A 27,059-nucleotide genomic window follows, 5' to 3' on the forward strand; every position below is an offset into this window, starting at 1 on the left:
TTAGAAGGCAAGTCACAGTTGGAAAGAAATTATTTCACTCAGTTTTGCATTAGCGTGTATGTTTTATTTTCTTACACTGGCTTTTAATTTGCTCACCATAGCCAAGATACCATAGTTTCAGTTCTGCTGCTGCTGCTGTATTCAGACTGTCTTGCATTCTTATAATGAGAAATAGGTAAAACAAGGGCATGCTGGAAAGCCTCATCAAAAGATTTGACTCTCTGCATACCTGTCTGCAGGGAAGAATAGAGACTTCTAACCTACAATTCTTCTGATTTTTGCTGTTACAAGGCCTTGTCTTAAACCCATCAAGCTCCAAAGAGCATTGATCTCCGTGTGAGTTCTGCGTTTGGAGGGCTGGCAAATCACACTAGTAGTTACTCTAGCAACCAATATCATGTAGCGGATTTCAGGATCTAACCTCCAGTTACTATAGCAATGAGTGTTGTGCTCACTTCTGTGACCTGATGAGCTGGGTGATGATAAAGGAGCCTCTGCCCTGAAGTTAATGTCATGAGGGTGAGCCATTATAATGTGTTGTCCCTGGAGTATGTTCCTCCAGGTCACTGAGAGCTCTCTTCCAAAACAGGCAAGAGGGATGAAATATCATTTCCCAGAAGTCCCGAACAAAGAAAGCACCAAAATATTTTCTTTATCTCTGTTGTAGTATGTCTGTCAGTGAGTTTTTTAATTAATCAAGATTTGAATAATTTCTAACCGCAATCACACTTTTACCAGTTAGTCACTTGGACTCTGAAAGTAATTCCTCTGAACAGACTGACTCTGTCGTCTTCAGAAATGATTTATACTGCAGGTTTGTATTTTATGGGAGAGGAGGAAAGACTGGAGCACTCTTAAGTCTTATATCCCACAGCAGTGATCTCAAACAGGAGGCTTATCTTGCACTGCTTTTAGCAGATATTTTTTTTTTGTCTCAGGGGAAACGGAATGATCCTCATTTATGTCTATATGAACAGGAGCGAGAGATGTTTCCAAGCATTAATAGTGTATAGGAAGTCCTCAGAATGAGTGAAGAAGAGTATTCTCTAACATTTAGGTTTGATTAAAAAAACAACATGGAAGCATCTACATGATAGAAAAACAAATCTGGTTTTCTTTTTTTAGCAACAAGTTATGGATGTCCTCTTGTAAATCTTTAAGAGAAAACAGTTACTCCAATGCAAAAAAACCCCAACAATTCTGAGCCTCTATCAGATTCTCCATCAGATAAAGGATAACATTAGAAATATTTTATTCCCAAGCACTGAATTTTAATTTAAGTATAAACACCTGACAGTGTCTTGAAACAAACCAAGAGGAAGGTGTTCAGTGAAATTGTGTGTTTTTCTTATCTTTTGCTAGGTTCCTCGTACCTGTCCCGTCTGTCTGCGCTTTCTCCTCAGAGGGGCAGCTTTCCTTCCAGTAAACCTGCGCTTTCTCCTGGGAGGGACAACCGTGCCACTTGTGCCAAACAAGATGATCCCAGACTCATTCTTGGTGCTGAAGGAGAGGTTGATTTCTGTGCCCACGTCAAAGGAAACAGGCTGCAGTTCCACAAAACCTGGCTTGGGGAAGCTAACTGTATAAATGTTCTGTAGGAAGAGGAGGACAGGAAAGTGCATTAATAGGATTAAAAGCAACAGTATGAACATGCAGAAAGATTTCTTAACTAAAATAATAAACTATGTAAATATAACTAGTGTAAATAGATGGAAAGTAATAATAAACACTAAGCAATTTACTTCTCTGAATGTTGTGCAAACACTAATTTACCTGTTTACATCTGGCGTTTTTACAGTATTTCTGGAATCCTGTCTTACAGGAAGGCAAAATTCCAGAATTATTTCGCCATATCCTCTTGGATTAAAAATAACTGCTCACAGATATTTTTGATTGAGTTAATACAGTAGGATTTTGCTTTTAATCAATATGGTAAATAACAACCACCAACAGGAACATAAACTAGATTCTATAATTTGTCAAATGTGATCAGAAAATACTTTCCATTAATCAGTCATTATTGCTTCACCAAGCACCACTGCTTTCGTGATGACTCAGGCTCATAAATGAAGCACTTGTTGCAGGTGGCCCTACTGTTTGGACATTGGTACGTACCCATTAACACAATTTAAAGAGTAGAATATGTCATCAAATAATAAACCAGTGCATACTCCTGAAGATTTTCTGTAATCACTGCCAATTCTAGTACTCGTCCAGTGGGGGAAGAGCAGTCTATAGAAACAGTGAGTTCTCCTAAAATAACTCACCGTTTTTTAGTACAGTAGAACTGATCTGAGATACAGAGATAATAGATTATGCCAGAACAAATAATTGCTGATGATGTTCACCTTTCTCTGAAATCTGAGGGCATTTAAATAATTGAACATATATCAAGTCTTTACCTTTTGCTTTTAATTATCATTTTAATTATCGTACATATCCTGTTTTGTACAATTAGGGTATTTTATTTAATTCCTCAGTAAAATGATTAATCCAATTAGATTTCCAATACTGAAAGTGAGGTTTCAGTATTGGAATAATGTGAAAAACTAAGTTTTTTCTAAGAATCATAGCAACAGAAGAAAATCAACACAACTATCCTTTCCTATTCAGGAAAGAATCTACAATAGGAACTTCTGTAGGAATTTTTTGCTGAACTCCATTTGTAAGATTCAAAAGCATCTGAACAATCTGGTTGTTTACAGTTTAGCTTTGGCACAAACCTGAAAACTTAAAAATGGCCATCTCATGACAGATCCACCTAGTCTAATATCCTGTCTGAGAGTCCCATTGGTGTCCGATTTTTGCCCTGATGAAGGCCAGAGATAGAAGTGATAAACACAGCAAAGGAAGGTACTCATCTTTATTTTGGCCTGGACAGGTTCCAGTCACTGTTCAAAGGAAATCTTCAATGTTTTGGAGAAAAATATTTGGAGAGCATTTGTTTAACAACAACTCATTTGGATTTGCTGTAGTGGTATCTGATATGGAACTCTAGATTATACATCTGCTTGCAAAACTAGCATACATTTCCAGGGAAGAAATATAAACTATTTATTGGGAGACAAATGCCACTGGAAATATTTTTTTATATAAGACTCTACTTTTCCATGGAAAATTACTATATTCTCTCTCAAAGTTAGGATCAGATTCCTTGAATTGTATATGCATTGAAAGCCTGTTAATTAGAAGCAGCAATAATTGTAAGTAAACTGACTTGAATTATAAGTGAAGTCAAAACAATGACACCAATTTTGCACATTCTTAGTGATTAGTAAGAAATGCGCCTTCCAGCTCAGTGGTAGCTCATAACAGTAAGTACTCTACAGTTCCTATCCTAAAGGTGACTTTATTTCAGTTACCCCCAAATATACTGTGAATTTCAAAGTACCTCAGGTTTTCTGTAGTGAATGATTTTATAATAACATTTTTTCAAAAGAAAATCATTTAAATCCCTGGATTTTATGCCCATCAAAATTTTTTAAGGTTTTTGCAATATTGTCTGTGCCTAATTCTATCCTCATTACTGTCAATAATTCCCATTTTAGTCAGTGGAATCAGAACTGGACCACTGCTAAGCATTTCAGAAAATCCTACCCTTTAGGCATAGGGATATCACAACTGTCCAGGGATACTGTCCAAGAAGTTAGAATCTGGAAAACTGGTCTATTTGGTGATCACACTCATTCATCTTTCTTTCTTTTAAATATAACTGTTCTGATTTTCAGGTTAGAGCCCTATGTGCATCTGACTATGTCTTACGCAATTAATATGTTATGCCATAAAATCAGAAACCAGAAAACATTTATACCCATTAAGACCAAAATACATGGAAGTCAGACTAACCTCTAGTGTGCATCCTTTGGTTAGACCAACAAAATCAGGACTACTCAATATATTATACGGTGTCCTTGAAATTTCAATCTCTTTGAGGCAACCTGTGTATTTCTTTATGTTCACTTCCGGCCTAAAAAAAATTTAGAAGTACAGTGTATTTTCAAAAATAAGAGTTTAGGGAGAACACAGTCAGCCATACACACACACATGGACTTTCAGTTTCAGATGCACAGATGCTTGATTATCTTTTTTTAAATATACACATACACTCAAATGAATACATCGTCTTCTACCACCTATCAGCACATATTGCACTCTGCCTTCCATCGCTCAAAGGTGTAACAGTAGATTCATCTAATCTTCAATTGACAACAGTCCTCTTCTCTATGTTTTCTTTTTTTTTTTAGTGGTTTTAGTTTTGTTTCGGTTTGGTTTTTTTTGGTTTTTTTTTGTTTGTTTGTTTGTTTGTTTTGTTTGTTTGTTTTTGTAAAGGACTGCTGTCACCTTTGGTGTTTAAATGCAGTGAGCTGTGAAATAAGTAAGTAGTTGCTCCTTAGGCAAAGCAGAAAGATGCAAGCTAGGAAATCATAACAATAAGGAGAGACCTTAACTGGAAGACAGATGTTTCAGTCATCTTTTTGCAACGAAAGAGGAACTCTAGCAGCATACAAACATTTTTTATAAAGTCTTTGCCAAAGACTGAAAAAAATTTTCATTTGATTTTTTTCTTTTTATGCTTTAAGAATTCTTTATGTTCAGGCGGACTGACATTTGTTTTCTGTGTATTTTACATTCCCAGTATGTTCCTATGAAAACTGCTGCATATTTCTTGTGACACAGCAATACATTTGACTTTCTCAGGCGGTTAAAGAAAAAAACATACACTTGGGTTTGCTACAGAATATTGTAATAGAATTGCAAAGTTCCATGGTTTGGCTCATCAGCTGTTTGCCAGAAGAAATGAGAAAACCCCTGAAAGTAACACCAAAGCAAGCATCCTTGAATGCAAAAATATGATTTCCCAGGTCTGGGAACACCAGAGTGAGACCACAACTGCTGGCAACACATGAACCAGGCTTGCAAGAAGAAAAGCCTTATAAAGTCACTTCAGAAAAAAAAGTTGCCATTCATGTCATGATGAGTAAATCCACCCAGCAAAAAGCACTAGGTGAATCCACTCACAATATTACCCGTGAGTGGCTAGTAGAATATCTGAATAATATGAACAGCTCAAAGAAAGAAAAATGATTTTGGAAAATAAATAAGGTGTTAAAACTGTGGAGAGAAAAAAAAACCTAAACACTTCAGATCCCTGGAAGGAAAGAAAAGTTTTTAAAGAATATTAATTACAAAATAAAACCATTTTGCACAGGTACTGTTCAGCTGCATAATTTGCTACTGAAAGCCATTCTTTGCATTATAGCCATCCTAGCAAGCGCGGTGTATTCTCTGGCAAATTTACATCCCTGAAAGTAAGCACCTGGTTTACTAAAATAATCCATATTCTGCTTTATTTAGAGTCATGTAGCTATGGTCAACTTTCATTTTTGATTTTTTATTTCCTAGCTCTTCCCCAGTTCTTTCATAGCCTCATCTTCCCAGCAGCAGAAGAGTTTTGCCATGACCATTGTCAGCAGCGCCCACAATCTTCTGTCTTTGCTATCCAGAAACCATTCATTTTCCTACATCCTTCCTGCCCTGTCCGGTTACAGACTGCCCTCATGCAACAGGCAGTCACTGTTATCTTATAATTCTCAACCCGTATGAACTCTACATCCTTGCAAACATTTAACACCTGCTTGATGTTTTCCTAAGACTTCCTTTTTTCCCTTGCCCCCTTCCAAAGCATACTGAACAAGGTCCAAGTTCATTCAGCTCTTGCATAAATTCTTGGCCTGTTTTTTTTTGCCGAACTAGGATCAGTTTCAAGGGAACACAAGACAAGACTTCTGGAGATTGGAAGGAAATAATCTTTCTCAGGATGGGGGTGAGAGGAAGCTGCATTTTCGTAATTCACGCCAGGAATTAAGCTGCAAAACAGTGGAGTTCAGTTCATATCTGAGCATATCAAAGCAAAAGCCATGGACGTAAATAAACTGGAACAGTCAGAAATAGGTGACCTCTCCTATCCCCTTGTTCTTAAACTCAGGAGTGGCAAATTTCACAAAAATCTGCACCTAGCTTCCATACCCTCTCCTCAGGAACTGCCTGGGAGTGCAGTGCTCCTCGCCTGAGCTGGGACTACGTTGCTTTTACAGGTCAGACCCAAACTCAGCAATACATCTTGCCGGAGCTCTGCTTCCCAGGCATTCTGCTGCCATAAACAAACGCAGCCCAAGTAAGCAGCTGTGTGAAGAAAAGAGAAGTTGTTTGTGGAGGTGTGCGCACAGCATGGAAGACGACGGTGTTAAGCACTTGGGAGCAGCTTTGCTTGTTGCAGCAGGAGCGACTCGCTGACTTAACAGCCTTAGCGTAACAGCTGGTACAAATACTGCCCACACGCTGCTGCTGCATTGCCGCCTGTGCTTTCAAGCTGCGCTTACTAGACACATGCAAGTCATGCAAGTAATCTGATTATTTTTACCTTGCTTTCATACTGGGGTGAGAGAGAAAGACAAAAAAAAAACCCGCATCAAAATCACATTAATTGTAGCAAATGATACTTCTTAGCAAGGTTCAAATATTTCACACTGAAGCAGATACGCATCATTTACCAAGGATACATAATAGATGGTGAGATTCTACATACACTATCAGGCTATAATAATTAACAGGGTTACTCTGCAACTGCTACCTTAAAATGTAACATATCAGAGACCTTTTATAATTTGTTGCTATACTTGTCATCAGTAAAAGCAAACCACTTAAAAGAATTTGTCAGAACTAACATGACCTGATAATTACAAAGTCACGGGTACCTCCATGTCTATTGTTTGCAGTAGCTCAGCTTTGCCCTAATCCTCCTTTCACTATTTTTGATTCTAATTTACCATAACATTCATCTTGCCCCAGTGACTGACGAATCATAGCTGGAGGCAAAATGGTTACCGCAGGTTCAAGTAGCTGTGGTACACTGATTTTCTAAGCAACCACAAAGGATTTGCTGAAAGATAATTGCTCTAGACATTTTGTTCTGCACTGGTGTGATTTCACAATTACCTAATACACTGCTGTATTTCATGAGTGAAATAGATCTTAGTCTTTTTATTGCTGGGTGATTTGACATCAGAGGTCAGTTATTAACTTAATAAATTAACAAATACATCCATTCTTTTAGTTGCAGAACAGCCTGTAGACTCATCACAACAGTTCCTTGTGCACAAGACCACTTCAAGGCTGTCATTATGTCGTGTAGCTAAAGCTGACATAGATTAATGGGCTTGTTTCTGTGTTGCTCATCTGTTCATTGTAGCACAGAATTCTCTTGTTCTTGTCATTGCAGAACTGCTGAATATTCATTTAAACCTGAAGTAAGTTTTTTGATCTATTTAAAACCATGTAATACAGTCACTAAATTCAAGTATCTGTTATCCCATTTCTTTAGTTTATTAAAGCTTAAGTTAAAGTTTATCAATAATATTATACAATATTTTAAAAATAAATGCTGGGAAAATTATTTGCATAAGAAATTTAGGATCAGGCTTCTGAAGAGAAAAGGTTTCCATATTTCATTCTACTTGGTTAAATATATCAAGAGTATTGTATCATATACTTTAATACCTGAATACAGGAAGAATTGAATCTAACGAGTCCAGGAATTTACATCTACAAATAATTTTAAATGATATCTAAACACAATATTTTTATACATATTGAAAGTATACTGACCCTGACTATGCAAAAACATGTGTACTGATTTAACAGTAATCCCATAAGGAGTAGTCTGTAGTTCAATTTTTCTACTCATGCACACGGTAAACGCTCGTGCTTAATTTTGTGGGGTATGGAGCTATTTCTGTAAGTTTGAAGTCAAATTCTATTCATCAAATAAAAAAAATACCTAAAAAGCCAGCTACATCATGGTTTTTGTATAGCGTCAGAAAGATAGACTGCACCGTTACTGCTATTTCCCTTGTATTTGTGTAATGTGAGCTGTGTGAAATACATTGAAAAACACAACATAATCAAATAAAGCATTGGTCTGCTGTGGCAATACAGGGTACATTGGGAACTCACTTCCCAATGTCACTTACTGCAAGTGAACTTGAGAAATAAATACAGAGAATAAGATTACACTGCATTTACATCCCCTTACCAAAGGTAAAGAAATTGGTTTGAGCCACATTACCTTAGATTTCTCAGGGTTGGCAATCCCCCAAAATATATTTTCTCATGCCCTTTTAAGTTGAGTCCAAAGTGGCTGCCTGCAGAAGTTGTTGCTAAGGTCTCTTCTTTGTTGGTGTCTATGTCTACAATTGATATGTTGGCTGGAAGAGATTTGAGATTAGCTTCAAAAAATTAGGCACGAACAATGATGTCTTAATGCAAGAAACCAACAGAGAAATATCTGGAGGATTAGCAGGTGAGTGGAAAGAAAAGGAGGGTTGTATTTTGCAATTAAGACGCTGCATTTCCAAATTGTCAATTAAGTGCAGGGGAAGAGACCTGCACTTTCCTCTGTCTCCATAACAACCTGAAAAGCTAGCAATCCTGTATGCTTTATTTTTATATATTCTCTAAACCTGTTTCAATTTGGTATGTTCTTTGTGTGGATGTAATTTGGATCTAACACTTCAGGACAAATTCAAGACAGAAGAGATCATTTTACATCTAATTTGTGATTTCAGTCAAAAGGTTGTCACTTGAACAGGATTTTTTAGTGTAAAAGTTTGTTAAGCATTGCCATTTGTGCCTTAGAGATCAGTGATCAGTCACTCTAAACCATTTTCAAACCCAAAGCAGTCAGTTGCTGTCATGTCTAATCTCAATCTGCAGTCAGTGACACGCTACATACAACTATCCTATCTAAATGCTTGCTCCGTGTATATTTTGAATGTATGGATTAATATGGAATATAAAGTTCAATGAGAGTGACAAGACACAGTGAAAAATGCTGAGCAGTCCCCAAGGAAGAAAGGGATATTCTACCATAGGGATGCAAAGAAGGGGTTCGCTCTTTCTTCCTTCCATTCATCCATCCTTCCTTTTTCTTTTTTCTGATTGCTTTTAGTGTACACTTTCCCCCTACCCCTCCAACATACTGAAGGAATGAAATGAACCTTTATTTTAACTAAAAAAGTGACCAGCCTGATTTCTGGTTAAGGATGGAATAGAGTGAGTTTGGATGAAAGACCTGTCAACCTCTTAGGAGATTTTGAAGGGAGGACTGCCTAGAAGAGGTAATGTATAATCCACGGAAGGAAGGAGCAATGGGAGGAAGAGTCTTCTTTTATAGATGCTCTCCCCACAGGTGAGCCTCTTGTAGCAGCAGCTGACTAAAGAAATGCCTTAAAAGAGAGATGGAATGTGCAAAACCTGAAAGCAAACTACCATTTTCAGGAGTGAAAGAGAATCGAATGTGGGACAGACTTCCTGATGTACCTTACTGTAAACAGATTAATTTTCCTTTCATTTCTAAACCTGTATCTTTTTTATAAGCACATGATATGTCTGAATGGTATTAATAAATTATATTTTATCTTAATACTTCCTGAGTTAAGTATGAACTAAGATAACTGGCTAGCAACAAGGCATTCCTCCTCCAAAGGTGCAGCAAATCTACAAGTGAGAGCTCTGAGTTATTTTGGCCAGTGTCCCAGCTCCCAGGTCTGCTTCAGCCAAATGACAAGAGAGTGAGTCTGTGTTTGAGATAGGAAGGTCAGGTAAAGATCTGGCACTGCAGGGGCAGAGGAGGAAGAGTGTGTTCAGGGGCTTGGGGTGACCCTGAAGATTCAGAATGCAGTAAGACTTCAGGATACAAAGGCACAGAGACTGTCACAGATGCCATGAATAAAGCTAATTTGGCTCAGGTAAGGTTCTATCAGTCCTAAAGCTAAATTAAAAACAAACAAGAAAAGGGGTTTTGCCAGCATGATAGCCAACATTCTTTGTGATCTTATCAAATGCCGCCGCTTCACATTTTGAATCAGTAGTACAGTACGCAGTACACAGGTTGAAGAATTTGCAGCACTTTTGAAGACGTTCCCAGTTGTTTCCATTCAGATTCAGATCATGGCACACTGGATATCATTAGGGAATATAAAATAGTTGTTGTGTTTGTCTACTGAGATACTGTACTATCAGTACTGGAGTCATTGCTTTTTTAAGCTGTTTGGGATAAACTGTGCATGAGAGGACTGCACAGCATGAAAGCTATTGCTGTCCTAACAAAAATCACACAGGTTTGTTTTATGGTTTTGAACAACAGCAGGGAACTGATGAAAAAATGTCTTTCTTCGCCCCCTCAGAAGCATTTTAGAATGTAATTTACACAAATGTAAAGCAGAATTATGCCTGAAAATTAAGCTACCTGTTCATGAAAGGCCTGTTTAACAGTGCAATCACTCACATGCCACTCAACACACCTGTAATCTAAGCAAAAGAATTTGGTAAATCACTAGAACTTTATAATTCCAGCAATTTTGCACAACATCTTCCTCATGATTAGATGGTTAGCTGTACTGCACAGGTGACTGGGAAAGCCATGGTGTTGACACCACAGGAACTCACCTTGCTTCTGAATTCTTGACAGGGTGAAAGATTTCCATTTGCCATCATTATGATTTTGGTTGCTGATAACAGAAGCTGTACCTGAACCTAGGTCGTAGCTGACTTTTATACGCCCACCACTGAGTTCAACACTCATGAAATCCTTCTGTTAATGAAAAGGATTAGATACACAAATTATGACTCCTGTTCATTTTGGTAAGACGCATATGACATTAAATAAGCACTTTCTTTTCCTGGGTGACATTAGACAACTTTTTTCAAGCTTTTAAAAAAAATTTACTTAGGCATTTACTGCCCAGGACTGTAACATGCAAAAGTCTGCTGCCAACAAGTTCTTTTTTCCCCTTTTATTCTCCTTTGGATTGCTAAATTAGTTGGAATTTTGCTAAGAACTTCGCTGGAGTTTTGATGGGATATCTGTACTTCTATTTTCTTAGATTGAAGACACAAATACACATTATAATTACCTGAAACTAATACTCAGCTTTGAATATATGTCTGTACTAGACATATCAGCTAGATTAAATCAGCTAGGTTTAAACCTGCAAGGTAGAAAATGAGAATAGTAAATATGGCAAATTGGGCTTCTTTTATCAGGGTTTCCAGAGAGAGCTGTACTGATGGAGCAAAAGAGAGCTATGGACTGTTATTCTCATCAACCACTGACACCAATATCTAAGCAGTAACTGGAGATGGCTGACTGGAACAATGGTATACGCAGCAGTATCTACAGAAAAAGACCTGGCAGTATACAAAGAGCAAAACAAATAACTAGGGAAATGTATAGCATAAAAGGCATTAAGTAAGTAATGGTGGAACTATGAACCAGGATATGAACGTACCAGAGAAATATTAAGTTTAATTATCATTTTGCTCATGGCCAGTTCCACCTGTACTCAGACCCAAAACTGTGATAATGTTACATATATGAACATAAACTAATGTTAAGGTGAAAAGAGTAAAATTTAATAAACTCAGTATTCTAGATGCTTATGCATGTCTATTCATGCATCACGAGAAAGAGTATAATGAAAGTTTTTATACAGTGGGACAATATCTTAAGAGACAAATTGGATCAGGGACCAGTTGCCTTCCAGCTTCCAGTGTTTTTCAGAAGTTTATAAATTAAAAAGAGTACATAAATTAATAATAACTATACAAAATAATTATATGAAATTATCTAAAATAATTACATTCATTATAACTTTAATATTAAATTACAAAATTAATTAGAAAAACTATGTCAGTACTTCATTATCATAATAAAATGTTATCTTTTACTACAGTCAGTGAGGAGGCGCACCCTCCTTCTTGATAATTCCAGCAATTCTGATAATTTTTTCCCAAAATAAAGGAATCTGAAATAAGACTGATTTACACAAAGACAATTTTTCTAAAATAGTGAGTGCTCAGTAATTCTTCAAGACATCAGTGAGAACTGCTGTACATCATTTCTGGCCCATATGAAAAGGCTAAGGAAAGGACTCAGCTCCCAGTCAGGGATGCAAATCAAGCTGGCTCAGAGATGCAGATGCTGAGGCATTCCTGATCCAGGTGAGGATCTGGCCAGATGTCTTTAATAAATAGTTCTCCCTGTTATCCACACACATTTGATAGTGTGTGTGAATAAAAACCTTGAACAGTTTCATAACTAATGTTTCTGTTCTCTATTTTAGCTGTAAAAGGCACCATTTGTAGACCTTGTAAAAACATCATCACCATCGCATCCTGTTTGTTGCACCATTCAGTTCTCCTTTAATGCCACTCACATTAAACATAAACTTTTTCTTTATATCAGTAGGACTTCTACTAAGACTTTTCTCTTCCCACTTTCTCCCTGCCCTCACACTACAATATTTTAAATTATGAATGCGCAACCACAACTGACAATGTTTGCAGAGGTAAACATTGGGATAAATGAAAATTAATTAATAACTTCAGAAAAGCTGGAGTTCCCCTCAGTCTAACATAATGCTCCCTAGTCAGTAAACACTAGGTAGTCAACTTCCACACCATAATGTTGTCTTCACTTGGACAGCAGTGAAGCATCATACCAGGCAATATCATAACAGGACAGTGCTACATTAAATTACTATTTTTTTTCATATTATGATGAATTCAGCCACTCCCATGAAACCTGTAAAGTTAGCTATCTTACCAAGTCATCAGTAGCAAGATACATCAGCAGGGCGTTTGATGAGAAGGTCCTGAATTTGAACATGACTGTGGAAATATTGGGGTTCCAGCGGATTGGGCGGCTCACCATGGCATAGCTTTCGCCGTCGAACTGGACTGTCCCTTCACCATCTGCCACCTGTGGACTGAAAAGGGGCAATTCCAACCATTTTCCTTTGCCGTGTGAGGTTAATATAAAAAGAAGGGGCAGGGGAACTAGCAGAGTGACTCTTGGGAGTCTTCCTGAACTTGGTTTGATTTCATATCAACCCCCTGTTCTGACAAGTGACACTGTAAGGTCAGCTCACTTGCTATCCAACACAGAAGTATCTCTGGGAGGAAGATGGAAGACGAATATGTCTCATATATCTCATGCTCTGTAATGACTCATTTTGCAATCCTCAATGTAAAATAGCATTATGTAATCTTTCATCTTGTAAAAAAATCTTGGTTTTGTTATTGTTAGTGATTTTACAACTTCTGGAGGGTCCCAGACTGAAAACCCTGGGAACTGTGATTCTCTGCTTACCCACAAATTACAAAAATTGCAAGAACAGAAGCATCAGTCTGTCCACACTTTTTGGCATTCCTGTCATTACAAACCAGAAAAGATCAGGCCTTGAGTTTGTTTGATATAATTTTTATGACGGACTCTTTGTCCATTTCTGTCACACAGATCAGATAGCTGCAAGACAGCAATCCTTTGGTTTAATCATGAACATAATTGAATTTGAACAAGGGACCAACATGTGAAATATTGCCCAGGAACATGTTCCCCATTTATCTTGGCACACATACAAGGATCTTGAATGTAGTTCTCTCACCTTCCACAACTATATTTAACAGTTAAGTTTTTGCAATTAGGTTTTGCAGGAGAACAGGACTATTTCTGGTACTGGAACAACGGATTAAGGTAAAAGGGAGCTTTTAATACAGTTTTCTACAAATCTCAAATCTAGTATTCTTTTTTTTAATCTCCCTCTCACCCACCCCCCACTCCAAGCAAGCATATCTACACTATCACTAATGAATGAGAAAATGAGATCTGGGCAGAGATGCACAGAAAGGTTTAGGCATTTCCATTAGGACTTGCTTGGAACTGAAATGCACATGTCCATCATCAGGCTCCTTAAATTTCCTCCTATATGTCAAGAGCCTACAGTTGTAGCCAAGGAAATCCTCTGGTATTTCAAAAATTGTTTTGGTTCACAACTGGAATTTCCACCACTTTCAAAGGGCTATGCCTTAGCAGGTTGTCAAACTAGGCTGCGAGTTTGAAAACTTGCCTACTCCTAACTTCCCTGACTGGATCTACAATTATTTTACCTAATGCAGCATGAGCTCTATACCATATGCTAGTAGTGCCAAATTCACTAAAAGCCAGGAGCATCTATGAGAACAGTGCTGCTTTCATGCAGTGGATCACTGTGAAAGCCATAAACAATGATGTGAGAGACCCAGAGTCTGTCTTCTTTACATGATAATTCCCAGGACTGTGCTGTAGTATCAGGTGGTCCCTCAGCTCTTGAAGCTGAGACATGGCACAGGAAAGTGTTTGAGATTAGTTTGGTGTGAAAGAGGAATGAAGATCACAGCTCTCAAGGGCCAAGGACACATCTGGAAAGGAAGTAACTTATGTTGTTTTAAAATTCCTGGAGAGAGTTCAGAGCCTACATATGTGAATCCTGGGCTTGCCTGGATGGGCCATTTACCCTACCTGGAACCACAGGTCACTGACAGGGACAGGATTTACCATTCTCTTTTGAGAATGGAAACACCTTTCTCTTATGGGGGGGTCTCTGCTCACTACAATGGTAGCTGTGAAAGCCACCTTGAGGCACCTGACTCTCCCCCACGCCACATAAGAGGTGCAGGAACCCACTCCACAGCTGCCCATGACTCAGTCCCAGTGTGGATCTCACTCACTCTCATGTTTTGACTCATCCTGGGTACTGGTTAGCAGGTGTCGTTCCATGACAGCACTGTTACGTTGTCTTAATTCTGTTAACACACTGACTACATTTACGACGCAGATTGGGTGCTTCCCCTCTTGGTGCAATTGCAACTTAACTTCGTATTTCCTACAACTGTCAGCATTGCACACAGACCACAGCTGTCTACTGGAACTTGCTGGCTGCTGTGGGAATTCATGCTGCTTACCACAGAGTGCAGTATCACCACGGACAGGTTCACACTGGAGCATGAGAAGCAGTCAGTGCGTTACCTACCTGACGGCACACCCTTTGCAGTCACCTTCAATATCCCTGAAATTCCACAGTCCTATGGGCTTGCTGTCTAGAAAGGTCTCGCCCATGCAGCCAGTGAAGGTGGTGACTCTTACAGCATCTGACTTCTGCAACAGAAAACACAAATCTCAGCAGAACTCAATCTGAAGTGATCTACTGTGTCTGAAATCAAAACTGGTATGAAAATCACAAAAACCAGAAGATACTTATTATTTTAAATATAAGTAGTAGTAATTAATCTGAAAAGTCCTCTTATTAAACAACTGATCAGCAAAAATGTGAGCTAAGCTTGTATCAGTCAGCATGGTAAAGACCATTTATTTGAGACTCTGGGAAAGTCCTAGGCAGAATGATTCCTGGAGAATGAGGAGCTGCCCTGGCTTCCACATCACTGTCAGCTTTCCTGGCTATTCAGAGAGCTGCCTGCTCCCACTTGTTCAAGGTCTATCTGGGTTTTCGTTTGAGACTTCATAGAAGTCTTATGAGGAATCTTGCCTGCAACAAAATAAGCAAAATATTTCTACTGTACTTAAAGCTCAAAAGCCTCGCATTTGAGCACATCATCCAAGACAAAAGATCAGTTGTGAACTCAACTGGCTACACCTGTAAAGTTCATGCTGAACTTGGATGCAAAAAAAAGTGTAAATGGCAAAGCAATTAAAACTCACATCCCATCAAAACTCATTAAGCTGGGGTCATGCACATGGGTGATGCTCATTAGATCATAACATGGTACCACGATCACGGTAGTAAGGCTTGAGAGTACACAGAGTACTCAGCTCAAAATTATCCTTCTAAAAATACCTAGTTTCATTTAAATTTCACTTCATCAATATGAGCTGATTGAAAATCTATATACTTAGCTATTTGCGACAGACAAGCACCTGCTGTTTTCCATACAGCAATTACGAATATTAAGATCTTGCAAGAGAATATGGAGAAGTGCAACTTGAAAATATTCAAGGAAAAGTACGACTCAAAAGACTTAATGTGTTAGTGATATTTCCGAGGGAAATTGGGAAGGTTTTAATTAGCAACAAGTATGAACTTAATGTCACTTCTGAGAAATTCAAGACATCTAAGTATCATAGTCTTCTACTCAAGTCAGATGAAAGATGTTTTTAAAAACTGAAAATGAGCCTTCTTTTTGAATACACTGCAAAGATGCATGCAAAAAGGGATGTGGACAAAATCCCAGGACAAATCTAAAAAGTCTAAAGGACTCCCAAACTCAATAATATGAAAAAGCCGATTTCTGAGACAAGATTTAAAAAATATCAGTCACTTTGATAAGTATCCAAAGAACTTCACGGTTTGAGATATGAGTCTCAGTTAAGTCTTAATTTTTTTTAGCCTGGCAACTGTACCACATGATGACAAAAATTCCCAGACAAGTGAAGTTATCAATTATCTTTTAATTTACAGAGTTTGTCTGAACAGAGCAAGTCTGATAGTGTTTTAAACCCTGAATTGCAAATACACCAGCCATACCAAACTTACAACACACTGTCTTCCTACCTCTGCTCTTGTCTGTCTTTACCTAGAGAAAAAAAAATAAAATACAATTCGGGATGTCTTTCCTGACTGAAACAAAAAAATGGATAATTCTACAGAAAATAGCTGAAGAACTCTTACTGAGGTTAAAAACAGCTGCTCTAGCATCAGACTTTTGCAGCATCCATAATTCCTGTTCCGGTTCAGCATCGCACCTCATACTTGATCCTAGAACTGTCTTATGTGCTGAATTGTGCTCACTACCCACCTCCGACTCACTGTATCTAACTAAAGAAAAAAAGAAAAACATTCTGGAAAAGGTTCAGATTTAAACATTACTGTGTTCCTGGTCCTTTTGTTTACCCTGAAATATCAAGAGCCCTTGAACCCTTTTCCCTCTAGAGATTCTGCTAAACCTCTAACTTTTTCCTAAACACTGCACGAAGCTCCATTGTTAAGTAATTCTTCTTGACTAAGTGTTATTCAAGTACTGTTAGTATTTAAATATCAAATAAACACCGCAAATAAATGCTACTACTAATAATCGTGAAATAAAAGCAATAGATATAATATTAATATTTTAAAATTCAAGCTAATCTTTCCTCTGAAAGTGCAATTTAAGTGAGAAGACCTTTTTTAGGAGTGGTTACCTCTTTTATTGGAGCGGTCGATACCAGATTTGGGGCCTGGTTACTCAAATAGTAATGACAGTTATTTACACCCTTAAAGCTCAACAGGAAATGTCAAAATCCTACCCCTTCAAAACTTGAAAATGTGATTTTTTTGTTGATCTATTTCAGATCAAGCAAGAGTGCGCACACATGATTTCTACTAATAAAGATTGACTTGCAACTTCCTAGCCCAAAATCTCATGAAATTTTTTCCTGTTCCTGTGAATCCTTGTCCGCCAAATGTATCTCAGGTAAGTTAGCTGGCAGTTGTGTAAGTCTCCTCAGTCTCTTATTTGTGTGCAGAAGCTCTGAGTTATGAACCTCACCAAGTTCTAAAATGAAGTTATCTGACTGTGCTCCAAAACACATGGATATCTTTGAAGCTAAAGCTGGACTTCAAGACATTGATTTCAAGGAAGCGGAATCTACATTTTCTATATTCCTCTTGTGTCATCTGATTTCATCTTTGTCAGTCTGGAAATGGGCACCCACACTATTCTTTTTAAGAAATAAATATGTCTATCCACATGTTCCCAAAACAAAACCATCTAGAAAATTGAACTTTCTAAAAACAAGAAAGTTGGATGAGAAAATATTGTGCTATTTCAACATTTAAGGACACATACAAACATTGGGGTAAAAAAAAAGTTCTTTGAATTCACTGGGAAAGTCCAAATCTTAGCTTTGTTTTTATAAAAAAAAATGTTAAATGATGATTTTTTTGTAATGTTAACATTAAAAAAAATATTGATCAGGAACAAAATAGTTCATTTAAATTGTGTGATAATGAATCCCACTGGAAAATATATACTAATTACTACTTATGGGAGAACATTTTTTGCTGAAAGATTTCCATCCATCCTATTTGGCATAAATCTTCTAATCATTCCCAATAAGTTAAGCAATGTAGAAGCAGTCACCCGAAAAATGAACAGGTAAAAAGAAGAGAAAATAAGACCAGGGATCTGATGCAGGTAGCAGTTAAAAAGAGGGGTAGTACAGGGGGAAAACAGGAATAAAAATCAAGGAAATAAAGCAGAAACGCCAAAAGTAGACTGCAAAGGAGGAAGTGATACTGTGAGTACATGACAAAGGAAAAAAAACCCTGAATGCAAAGGAATATATATTGTTATATACATTGTTAGGAGACCAGGAACGCATGGGAAAAAAAGTGAGTTCCTGTCAGTGATACTGAAAGGCTGTTGGGGCAGCAGGATGCCCAAGGTAGAGCATCCAGCTACCCAGCAAGAATTAGTTGGCTGGGCTAAATGCTGCATCAATACAGCTGGCCACCAGGCTTCTGATTAGAAGTAAACAGCATAGGCAGAGAAACTTCAGGTCTGTTCACCTAGATGGCTACAGACATCCTAATATTTTTTTTTAAGAGTGCAGGTGCACTATTTGCTACTAAAGCACCTTCTACAATGACGCCAGCATATGGAAGTTTACTATTTTTGCTGTAAGCAACAATGAAAACTGTCCATATAAATAGCCAGTTAATACACTAGCACCAGAAAAGACATTACCTTTATTTTTTCAGTTAAACCACCAACAAACAGCACGGCATTAGCATCTACATCCAGAATGGTATATCCAGGTGGAGAGACCGCAGTGAATGTGGCTGGCACAATGCTGGCTTTAGGACCATCCAGAGCTCGCACTGATATTGTGCCATTTTTCCCAGTCCTAGAGATTGTAACAAAAAAGTTTAAGCAAGCGGAATCACTAGTTAACCAAACATAGGAAAAGTCTATTGTAGATGGCATCTTTTAATAGAGGCATGTATTACTGATTTGATTATGTTTCATTTTGACATAAATGAACAGACTCTTATGCCTGCATCAATTAAAGACATGATCACAGAACCAGGGTTTTTTCCTCACCTCTGTGTCCATTTTGAACAAAATTCACTATACAGATGAAGTGGAACTTTCATTGACTAAAACAAATAAGTTGCTTTTTTTTTAAAAAAATAGTATGATGAAATCGGTGTTAAGTAATTGTTTCTTGATGTAACAAATGATGCAGGCAAGGTTCCAAATTAAATTTCTGAATTTCATAAGGTTTATTAGATTATATTTGAACTGAAATGAATGATCGTGTGATAAAGTACTTCAGTTTGCTCCACTGTGATGCACAGAGTTTGTATTTTCTGCAGTGGAGCTCCCTGGTTGCTTATCAAACAGGCACAAACCCCATTATGTTTAAGGATGTTACCTCATTGTCCTCTATGAACTATATCAAATATTGATGGTAAAAACAACAACAAAAGAATTTACCATTTGTTTATAGTTTCTGCAGTAGTTTGTTTTCTACTCCTTAGGTTATATTAATGTAGTAACTGGCATGGAAAGAGCTTGCTGACATTTTTACAATAGAAGGAACAGAATGTGGAGAGAGATGATTCCTCATAATTTTTCAGGTATATAGAAAGTTATTTCAAAGGAAACTTGAATCATTTTTAATCCTTTGCGATAATTTGCTTAATATTTCTTTCGTTTACAGCAGTATGGGTAGTAGCTTTCCATTGAAAGCTTACTACTTACCTAATAGAAGTAAACTATTAGGCATTTATAGTCACACCATAAATTAGTGTTTCCTCCCAGACAGATGGGTCATAATCAACACGTAATTTCTTATTGGGCCATCATATAATTGTAGAAATAAGCATGGAGTGTGACCCAGATCCTGTCATGTGCAGACATCTTGGGTATGAGGACATGTAGTTGTTCTGAATCATTTTAAAGAAGTTGGCTAAAACCATCCACATTATTCTAAAGGATTTCTTTTTATAATTTCCTTTTGATGACAATATTTTACCTTGTATTGCAAAATCAACTGAATGCTAAGTAGATAGCTTTCTATGCAGCAGAAATTCCAAATTTTTACTTTATTTTATTCAGAAGTTTTATTGATGTTAAGACCTTTAAAGGATGAAAGTTCTCAATGTAATAATTGTTGAAAGACTAACAGTGGCTAAAGTGTTTTTTTAACCGCCTAAGTTTGATGCTCTCTGAAAGAAAGCCATTGTCACTTTCAATCTATATTGTGCTGAAATCAAGATTCCAGTTTAAAAACATCCAAGTTCAATCATGTAGAAGTCACTGAGCAGACTGACACTTTTTAGGGTGTCTAATATGTGACAAATAGCATGGATGTCTTTCATCTTCAAACAGACTGAAATGCTAACAATGGAGTCCTTCCATAAATAATTCTCTCTTATTTAAGGAGCACAATTGAGCTTGAAGAAAGAACTTGGCTAACTTGACAGCAAAAAGACATTACTATCCTGTGAATGACAAGTCATCAGGTTAAGACGACATTGTTCTAGTGATAGTCAGGTCTTGCAAAAACTGGTGGATTATAGAAGATGAACGAACACTTTGTGAATGATCCTCCGAAAAATTTACCTAATGCCATGCATGCAGGGTTTTCTCTTTAGGAGATGCATGATGTAAATCAGATGACTTTTGTGAGTCATCAACATTAGATTAAAAAATACCATGTGGGAACCTCTGCTCCTTGACCCCTTGAGAGCAAAGAAAATCTTAATTGGAAGGTATGGCTTAGATTTGCCACAGTAGTTTAAAACTGAATTCTTGCTGAGCTGGGCTGGATATGTCTACAGTGAAGTTGTGATTCAAGTGTCCTTTGTCCTCAAAGGAAGGGTGCTGCTTAAACTCTGCCATTAACAATTAAAACAATGGTAATACTTATATCACACTTGATTAAAATCACAACTAATCAGATCCTGCTCCTAATTGAGGCCTGCTGAACTCGTGACATTGTTTCACTGATCCAGCGAGTCTCAAAAATATTCTGATGCCCATTTGACTGTTTCACAAAATTGACACTGTTTGCATGTTTCAAATCTGCTTTAAGTCATTTTGTCACATCTGTTATGCCAGATTTTCCTTTGTTAATTGATACATTGATTGATTGCAATTCTTGATGCTAATCAGATTTGCCTCTGTAAGCAGGTAAGTAACTCTGTAAGTGATATTTGTTAAATTCCTGTACCATCAAAGTATAGGGAATTGCTGTCGGAATTCCTATAGGAATAAAAAAAATTTACTTAAATTCCATTTAAAAAACTAAAATTTTTCCATTATAACCTCAGCATTTATAATAAAAATATAATAAAAAAGTATTAGTATGCTTTAAATAAAAAGATGATGAAAATTAAAAGTGTCCCTGGAAAACAGATGCAGTAATTATCAACTTAGTCTTAACAGTCTGGAAATTTTGCTGCAGACATTAACTGAACTGAAATCTCTGATCAGCTTTTTCATATTTTGATTTCATTCGGTACGCTGAGTGACCTTGAGAATTTCACAACCTCTGTGCCACCACATCTCCTCTTTTTAAGGCCCTTTCGGATCCTTGGTTAAGAATTACTATCTACTTTTAATCCTTCCATATCATTATTATTGTGTATCAATGCCTGTCACCACTGAAATCTACGGCAAGATTCAGCAAGGCCAGAATTTCATCTTATGTCGCCATTCTAAGTGGATGCCCTGTTCCCGGCAGCTCTGTCAGGTTGCTGAAAAAGTCTGTGGCTGGAACTGAGCAGAAATTTGGAGAAAAAAGGTGAGGCAATGAAATGAGTAAAACTCTCCAACAGCTTATGAAGGGAGTCAGAGGAGTGTTATCAACTGGCCTAAAATGTTCAAAGTTGAAGAATCTTCAGTAGGGTGATTTATGAAGTCTGCCTTAAGAATGTAAAATCAGTCCAGAGCTCTTCATCTTAATCCCACAAATCCAACTACTGTCTCTGCAATGTAATTCTCCTAAACACTGCTCTGTACTTCAGATTTGTGCAGCTGTAATTGTTCTAAGTTGCTGATCCAGCAGTTTGTTCAAAACTAATGGCATGCACACTCTATATATCCAGAACAACCAAATTAATAGGCAATGTGCTTTTGTAGGATGTGCAAATTTTTATACCATGTCCTGGCTCCATATTCTGCTGAAACAGCTTTCTTGTAAATGAAAGTCTGGCATTACTGTGTCACGAAGCTATTTTAGTATGCATAGTATGAACTGGTGAAGATTTCAACAATTCGTATTGTACCCCAGTTTGTATTTTCCTAGCAATGAGGTTTCATTAAGGCAGCTTCTGGATATGGTGCCATAATTTTATTTAATTCTCTGCTCTGAATGGCTGATTCTGTTATCTCACTAAATTATTTAAACTGGATGCCGTTTCCTCCTCTGAAAGCCATGAATGTAACTGGAATTAGAGTGCTTTGTTTTCTTTCTCCTTCTTTCTCTCATTTTCTGACTATATTATCAGTTCTATGTTTAATACAATGTGAAATTAACTGTAATGATGCAGGAGGAATTACTCAGCTTAATATCAAATTGCAATATGGATGACGTTATCTAAATTACTAAGATCTGTTCAGAAGTAGGAGGAGGATATAAAGTTATGTAATCCTTATGCTGTATTTACTACACCGTATGTCCTGTATTTGCTATTTGAATGGGAAATATAAGCTTCAACTAACAAATGTGAAATTTGAATATTAGGTTATCTATATTTCTAAAGTTCAAAGCATTCAACAGCTGATCTCAAATTTTAACTTTCCAGAGTATTTCATCCTTGAGTTTTCATAAACTGTATCTTTTAAAACATCGCCAGTTTGAAAAGACATTCTGCCTACGGAAACGGCATTTTGAGTAAAAAACAAGTGACTGGTGTACAACAGACCATTCATTTGCAGTACTGTATCAAGACCAGAAAATTCAGAAAATTCTTTGAAATTCAAGGAGAAAAGAATAGTAGTTATCTGCTTGAGGGCCAAAACCTGTAACTGATATTAAAAGGAAGCCAGTTGAAGAAGAGAATCAATTGAGTGATAGATAAGCAGAAGGGAATATAAGCAGTCATGGACTGTTGAGGCTAGAGGGGAAATATGTGATGAAAATAAATTCTCAATTCAATAAAATTCACATTTCAATAGTAATTGTAGTATATACACTCTGGTACTATTAGATGTAGGTTCAAAAGCTTTCATTAAACCAGACTAGAATCTATCTTATTTATAACATCATATTTTTTTTTAGAAAATGATGTTTCAAATGTAGAAAACATTTCCATGTAAATCTGAGATATGCTAACATGAGGACAGTGGATTCAAAGGAGAACTCGTTAAATTTAGCCATTTTTTTCTTTAGGAACCAAATCTTGGAACTGAAATATATACTTGCCTAGAGGCTTCAATCCGGTACCAAAACCCATCATCAATGGTCAGATCTGGATACTCAACCCGTCCAACACCAGATCCCACATCCCACAGGAAGCTCACCTTGCCTTTGCGCATCTCTATGGCCAAGAAGTCAGTCTACATGGAAAATACGAAAACAGAAACAATCTCATACTTTAATTAAAGGAAGTTTTCCAGAACTCTTCACATTTCAGAAGGTCTAATGAGGCATCAGAAACCCATACAGAGACAGTAAAGTATGAACATTAATTCTCACAACGATCTAAAATGAGATTCTATTTTTTCTGCTTTTGTTGGCTCAAAAAAAGGAATCTTAAGCCAAAGATGGCAAATGACTTCCGTCACTGACATGCAGTAAATGGTTGCTAGAGTTACAGAAATGTTAATATTGTAGCCATCACGAGAAGGGTTTAACTCAGAGTAATGCTGTTTGTAAAACATCCATTGGATGTCAGAAAGATGTCAGGTTTCTGGGCTAATACATGATGCCATCTGGCCTCTTCATTTTATATTAAGTAAATAAAATATATAGTTCAAAATGTTAGAAATAGAAAACTTTTCCCATTTACTGAATTATTATTGATTATTCTAGAAGTCTGTCTGCTATAGGGCTCATGGGAAGCTGAATCATTTGTCATTATTAGGCTTGGAATTGTAGTCTTGACTTAAAATTACAATAAATAGGAGCTTTAAGAGATGCAAGACAATTAGCTACTTCATTCCCAAGGGAAAGCCCACAAACAACCCAAAAATTACTCCGGTTGTACTGTTAATTTTAAAGCTCTAATGTAGTCTGTGTAAAAGTACATTTTATATCTAGTTAAAAATAAAAAAAAAAATAAAATTTTGCTGGTCATATTTGAGAAGTCCCTATTTTAATACCAAAGACAGTAAATGTTTAGATTATTTTAGGTCCTCTACTACTGCTTTGAAGCCTCTAGGAGGGAAAAAACCAACCCTTCCATCTTCTTTATTTGTCAGTAGTCTGATTTGATCGAGCAACCCTGACATGAAAAGCAGGAGACAGACTTACAAACTTGGCACTTCCAAGGTAAAAAAGCAGATTGTCAGCAACTAGAGTCTTCACATTGACAATGACGGTGTTGTATGTTCCCTTCTTTATTTCTGGTCTGTATGTGCGAATACAATTGCCTCCAGAGGACACGGACACTTTGATCTTCAAAAAAAGCATAGCAAAAAGAATTCACTTTACTGTTTATTATGCCAGAAATAACTTTAGATGCTTCCAAATAATTATAAGAATATAACACCTCTTTTTTAGTCCCTTCCCATTTCTGTGTTACATGTACCAGGGAGTTGTTTGGACATACACAGGAGGTAGAAAGGTAGAAACGGAATTTTCTTTCTGGAATTGCTTATTAAAAGAAAATAAAGCTCTTTCTGGCATTCATATTTGAAAGGACAAACTGTATGGATTAAAAATAGCTAGAAGATATACTGGTCTAATGCAAGCAGCAGTGGAATTCTAGCAGTAGAGATACTCTATAAGTAGAACGTGCAGCCAGGAAAATAAGCAGCACTCCTGAAGGAATCACAAGACATTGTGATCAGGTAGACAGGATGATCTATTTTTTCCCTTGTAAGATCTGTGATCATGCCAATTTAAGACATCTTTTAACAATTATTTTTAAACCAACAGTTGTGTCTATCATTGCTTTTACATAGCCCCTAATGGAGTTGGTATTCTTAACCGAGTTTCATTTTCACACCTGAGTGACACATGCATTTGGATATGTGTGCTTGTTTCCTCAGGCTCTGAGCACAGATAAAAATGGCATACTGTTTGCTTTCATAATGCCAGCATAGACATAATGACAGTACAATGGAATTTCATTCTAGATAGACATGTTTATGTATTAGAGTAGATGCACGTAATCGTATCACCTTATGCTTAGGGCAAACTTTGTCAAATAGGAGATCCATTATATGACCAAACTCACAATTTCCCTATCAGAAATGCTGAGCAGTTAAGTACTTCAAAGCCTTCAGACAGAAGATGAATGTAACAAAACCATGTCATTGCTGTAGCCTGTCTTTCTATCGTGGGGAAATTTCATCAAGCCTATGGAATACGCTTCTCTCCCAGGATCCTATTATTCTGTAGCTGTTTTTTTTTTTTTCCCCAACCATTTTTGAGGAAGTTTTCTAAGTAATACCTTCAAGAATTTTTTTCCTTTGCTACATCAGACCACCAGCTGAATAACCTTAGTATTAACCAGCTGATCCTCAAGTTTAGAGTGTTACCGAGTCAGGGAGATGGACTCCAAACTCATTAAATGGACTAGAAATCTATTCTTAAATTCAAGTCCTCAGCACTGCTACTGGACAAAGAAAGTAAAAAATACGGGAGAAGCAAATATACTCAGCAATTCAGTGAGTTTGAGATGGTGTCATTTTTAGGCAATGTAAGTTCTGTGAAATGAAATCAGGGTCTTAATATCAGTGCTGAGGCAAAAAATACATTTTCGTTTTCACAAAAAATCAGTGATGTCGTGACTCGTCTGCTGTACTATCATCCACAATACTTCTCAAATAATAACCTTTCCAGATACATTCCTACAGATGTTATCCATTTAACAAGGGCATGTTTTAAATGAAGAAACCAGACACAGAGCGAAAATCATCAGAATATTCTCTTTTTATGTGAGAAATTATACTCCATTACTTGCTCTCTTTACACATGTTTAGAATTAGAAAGGATTCACCCTGTGGAAAAGAAATACAAAAGCAGAAAATAAAATCCTATCAATACTAAAAAGGTCATCTTACTGAGAAAAAGGGCTTACCGAATTGGCTTGCTTCCGAGCTTGGTTTATCAGCTCTTTTATCTGAGAAATGTTTTTCCCTAAGTTATCCTGAAGTTCTTTGATTGGCTTGATTTTATCTAGCAGGCGATCTGCTTCCTTTTCTAGGGTTTTAATACTGGAATCTGCATCAGCAACTTCATAAGAAAGAACAAGGCAGAGTTTTAGAAAATAGTGTCAGAGAGTAATTATACATTGCAATAATAAAATCAAGAAAATTCTGCATACACAATACTCAGGCAATTGTATATGCTACTAGGAGGTACACACAGACCAGGAAGCTACCTGAACCGAATAAGATAATATAAGAAAATTTACAATCAAGTTAAAGTAGCAATAGCAGCAAAGGCAGGTGTTAAAGCAGGATTTTGAAGGAATAACTATCCTTCAGGTCAGGATGATACTAATGGAAAACATTTCCTGTAGCAAAATACACTTATGAATTAAATATTTACCTTCTTTTTTTTTTTAATCTCCAATTTTGAAAAAAAATGCTAGATTAATGAACACTGGTTAGTTTCCATTAGTAATTTCTGAAAGAGTGTTAGAATTAACTGAAGTTAATTACTGAATTAACTATAATGGCCACCACTAGAAAAAGGCTTTATTCTGGTCACAAATTTTTAAAATGCTGTATGTGTACTGAAAGCAGATTAAAAAACAGTGGCAGTAAATTGCAAATATTTTCTTTTTTTCAGGTGAATTTACTAATTTCAAAAGGATATTTCTTCTCTCTTTTTCTTTAAGCTTGAAATTACTTTTTTTGCCTCTCAACACACAACCACTGAACAATGCCCTGTCTGACAATTCATCAGCAGGTTTAAGGATTACACACTTGGCTAGCATGAAGTTGTGGGTTCGTGTGGATGATATTGAGAGGGACAAACCTGCATTTACCAGAAGAATGTA

At 36.9% G+C, this 27,059-nt stretch overlaps 1 protein-coding gene across 8 annotated transcripts in view; it reads right to left on the bottom strand.

Annotated features, from left to right (window-relative positions):
• The window catches only part of LAMA2 (laminin subunit alpha 2), a 376,025-nt gene that overhangs the window by 21,962 nt on the left and 327,004 nt on the right, over nt 1–27,059 (bottom strand). For 6 of the 8 annotated variants that reach the window (XM_054197441.1, XM_054197439.1, XM_054197436.1 and 3 more), the window contains 10 exons: nt 26,133–26,287; nt 24,359–24,502; nt 23,309–23,442; nt 18,619–18,778; nt 14,910–15,034; nt 12,665–12,827; nt 10,507–10,651; nt 8,126–8,264; nt 3,847–3,967; nt 1,374–1,592 (listed from right to left, as the gene is read on the bottom strand). In XM_054197441.1, the coding sequence (XP_054053416.1) occupies nt 1,374–1,592; nt 3,847–3,967; nt 8,126–8,264; nt 10,507–10,651; nt 12,665–12,827; nt 14,910–15,034; nt 18,619–18,778; nt 23,309–23,442; nt 24,359–24,502; nt 26,133–26,287 (1,505 nt within the window). The other 2 variants (XM_054197444.1, XM_054197443.1) reach the window with 2 other exon arrangements.

Source organism: Rissa tridactyla, chromosome 3 (genome assembly GCF_028500815.1).
Source record: "Rissa tridactyla isolate bRisTri1 chromosome 3, bRisTri1.patW.cur.20221130, whole genome shotgun sequence".
In the NCBI taxonomy this organism is placed as follows: domain Eukaryota; kingdom Metazoa; phylum Chordata; class Aves; order Charadriiformes; family Laridae; genus Rissa; species Rissa tridactyla.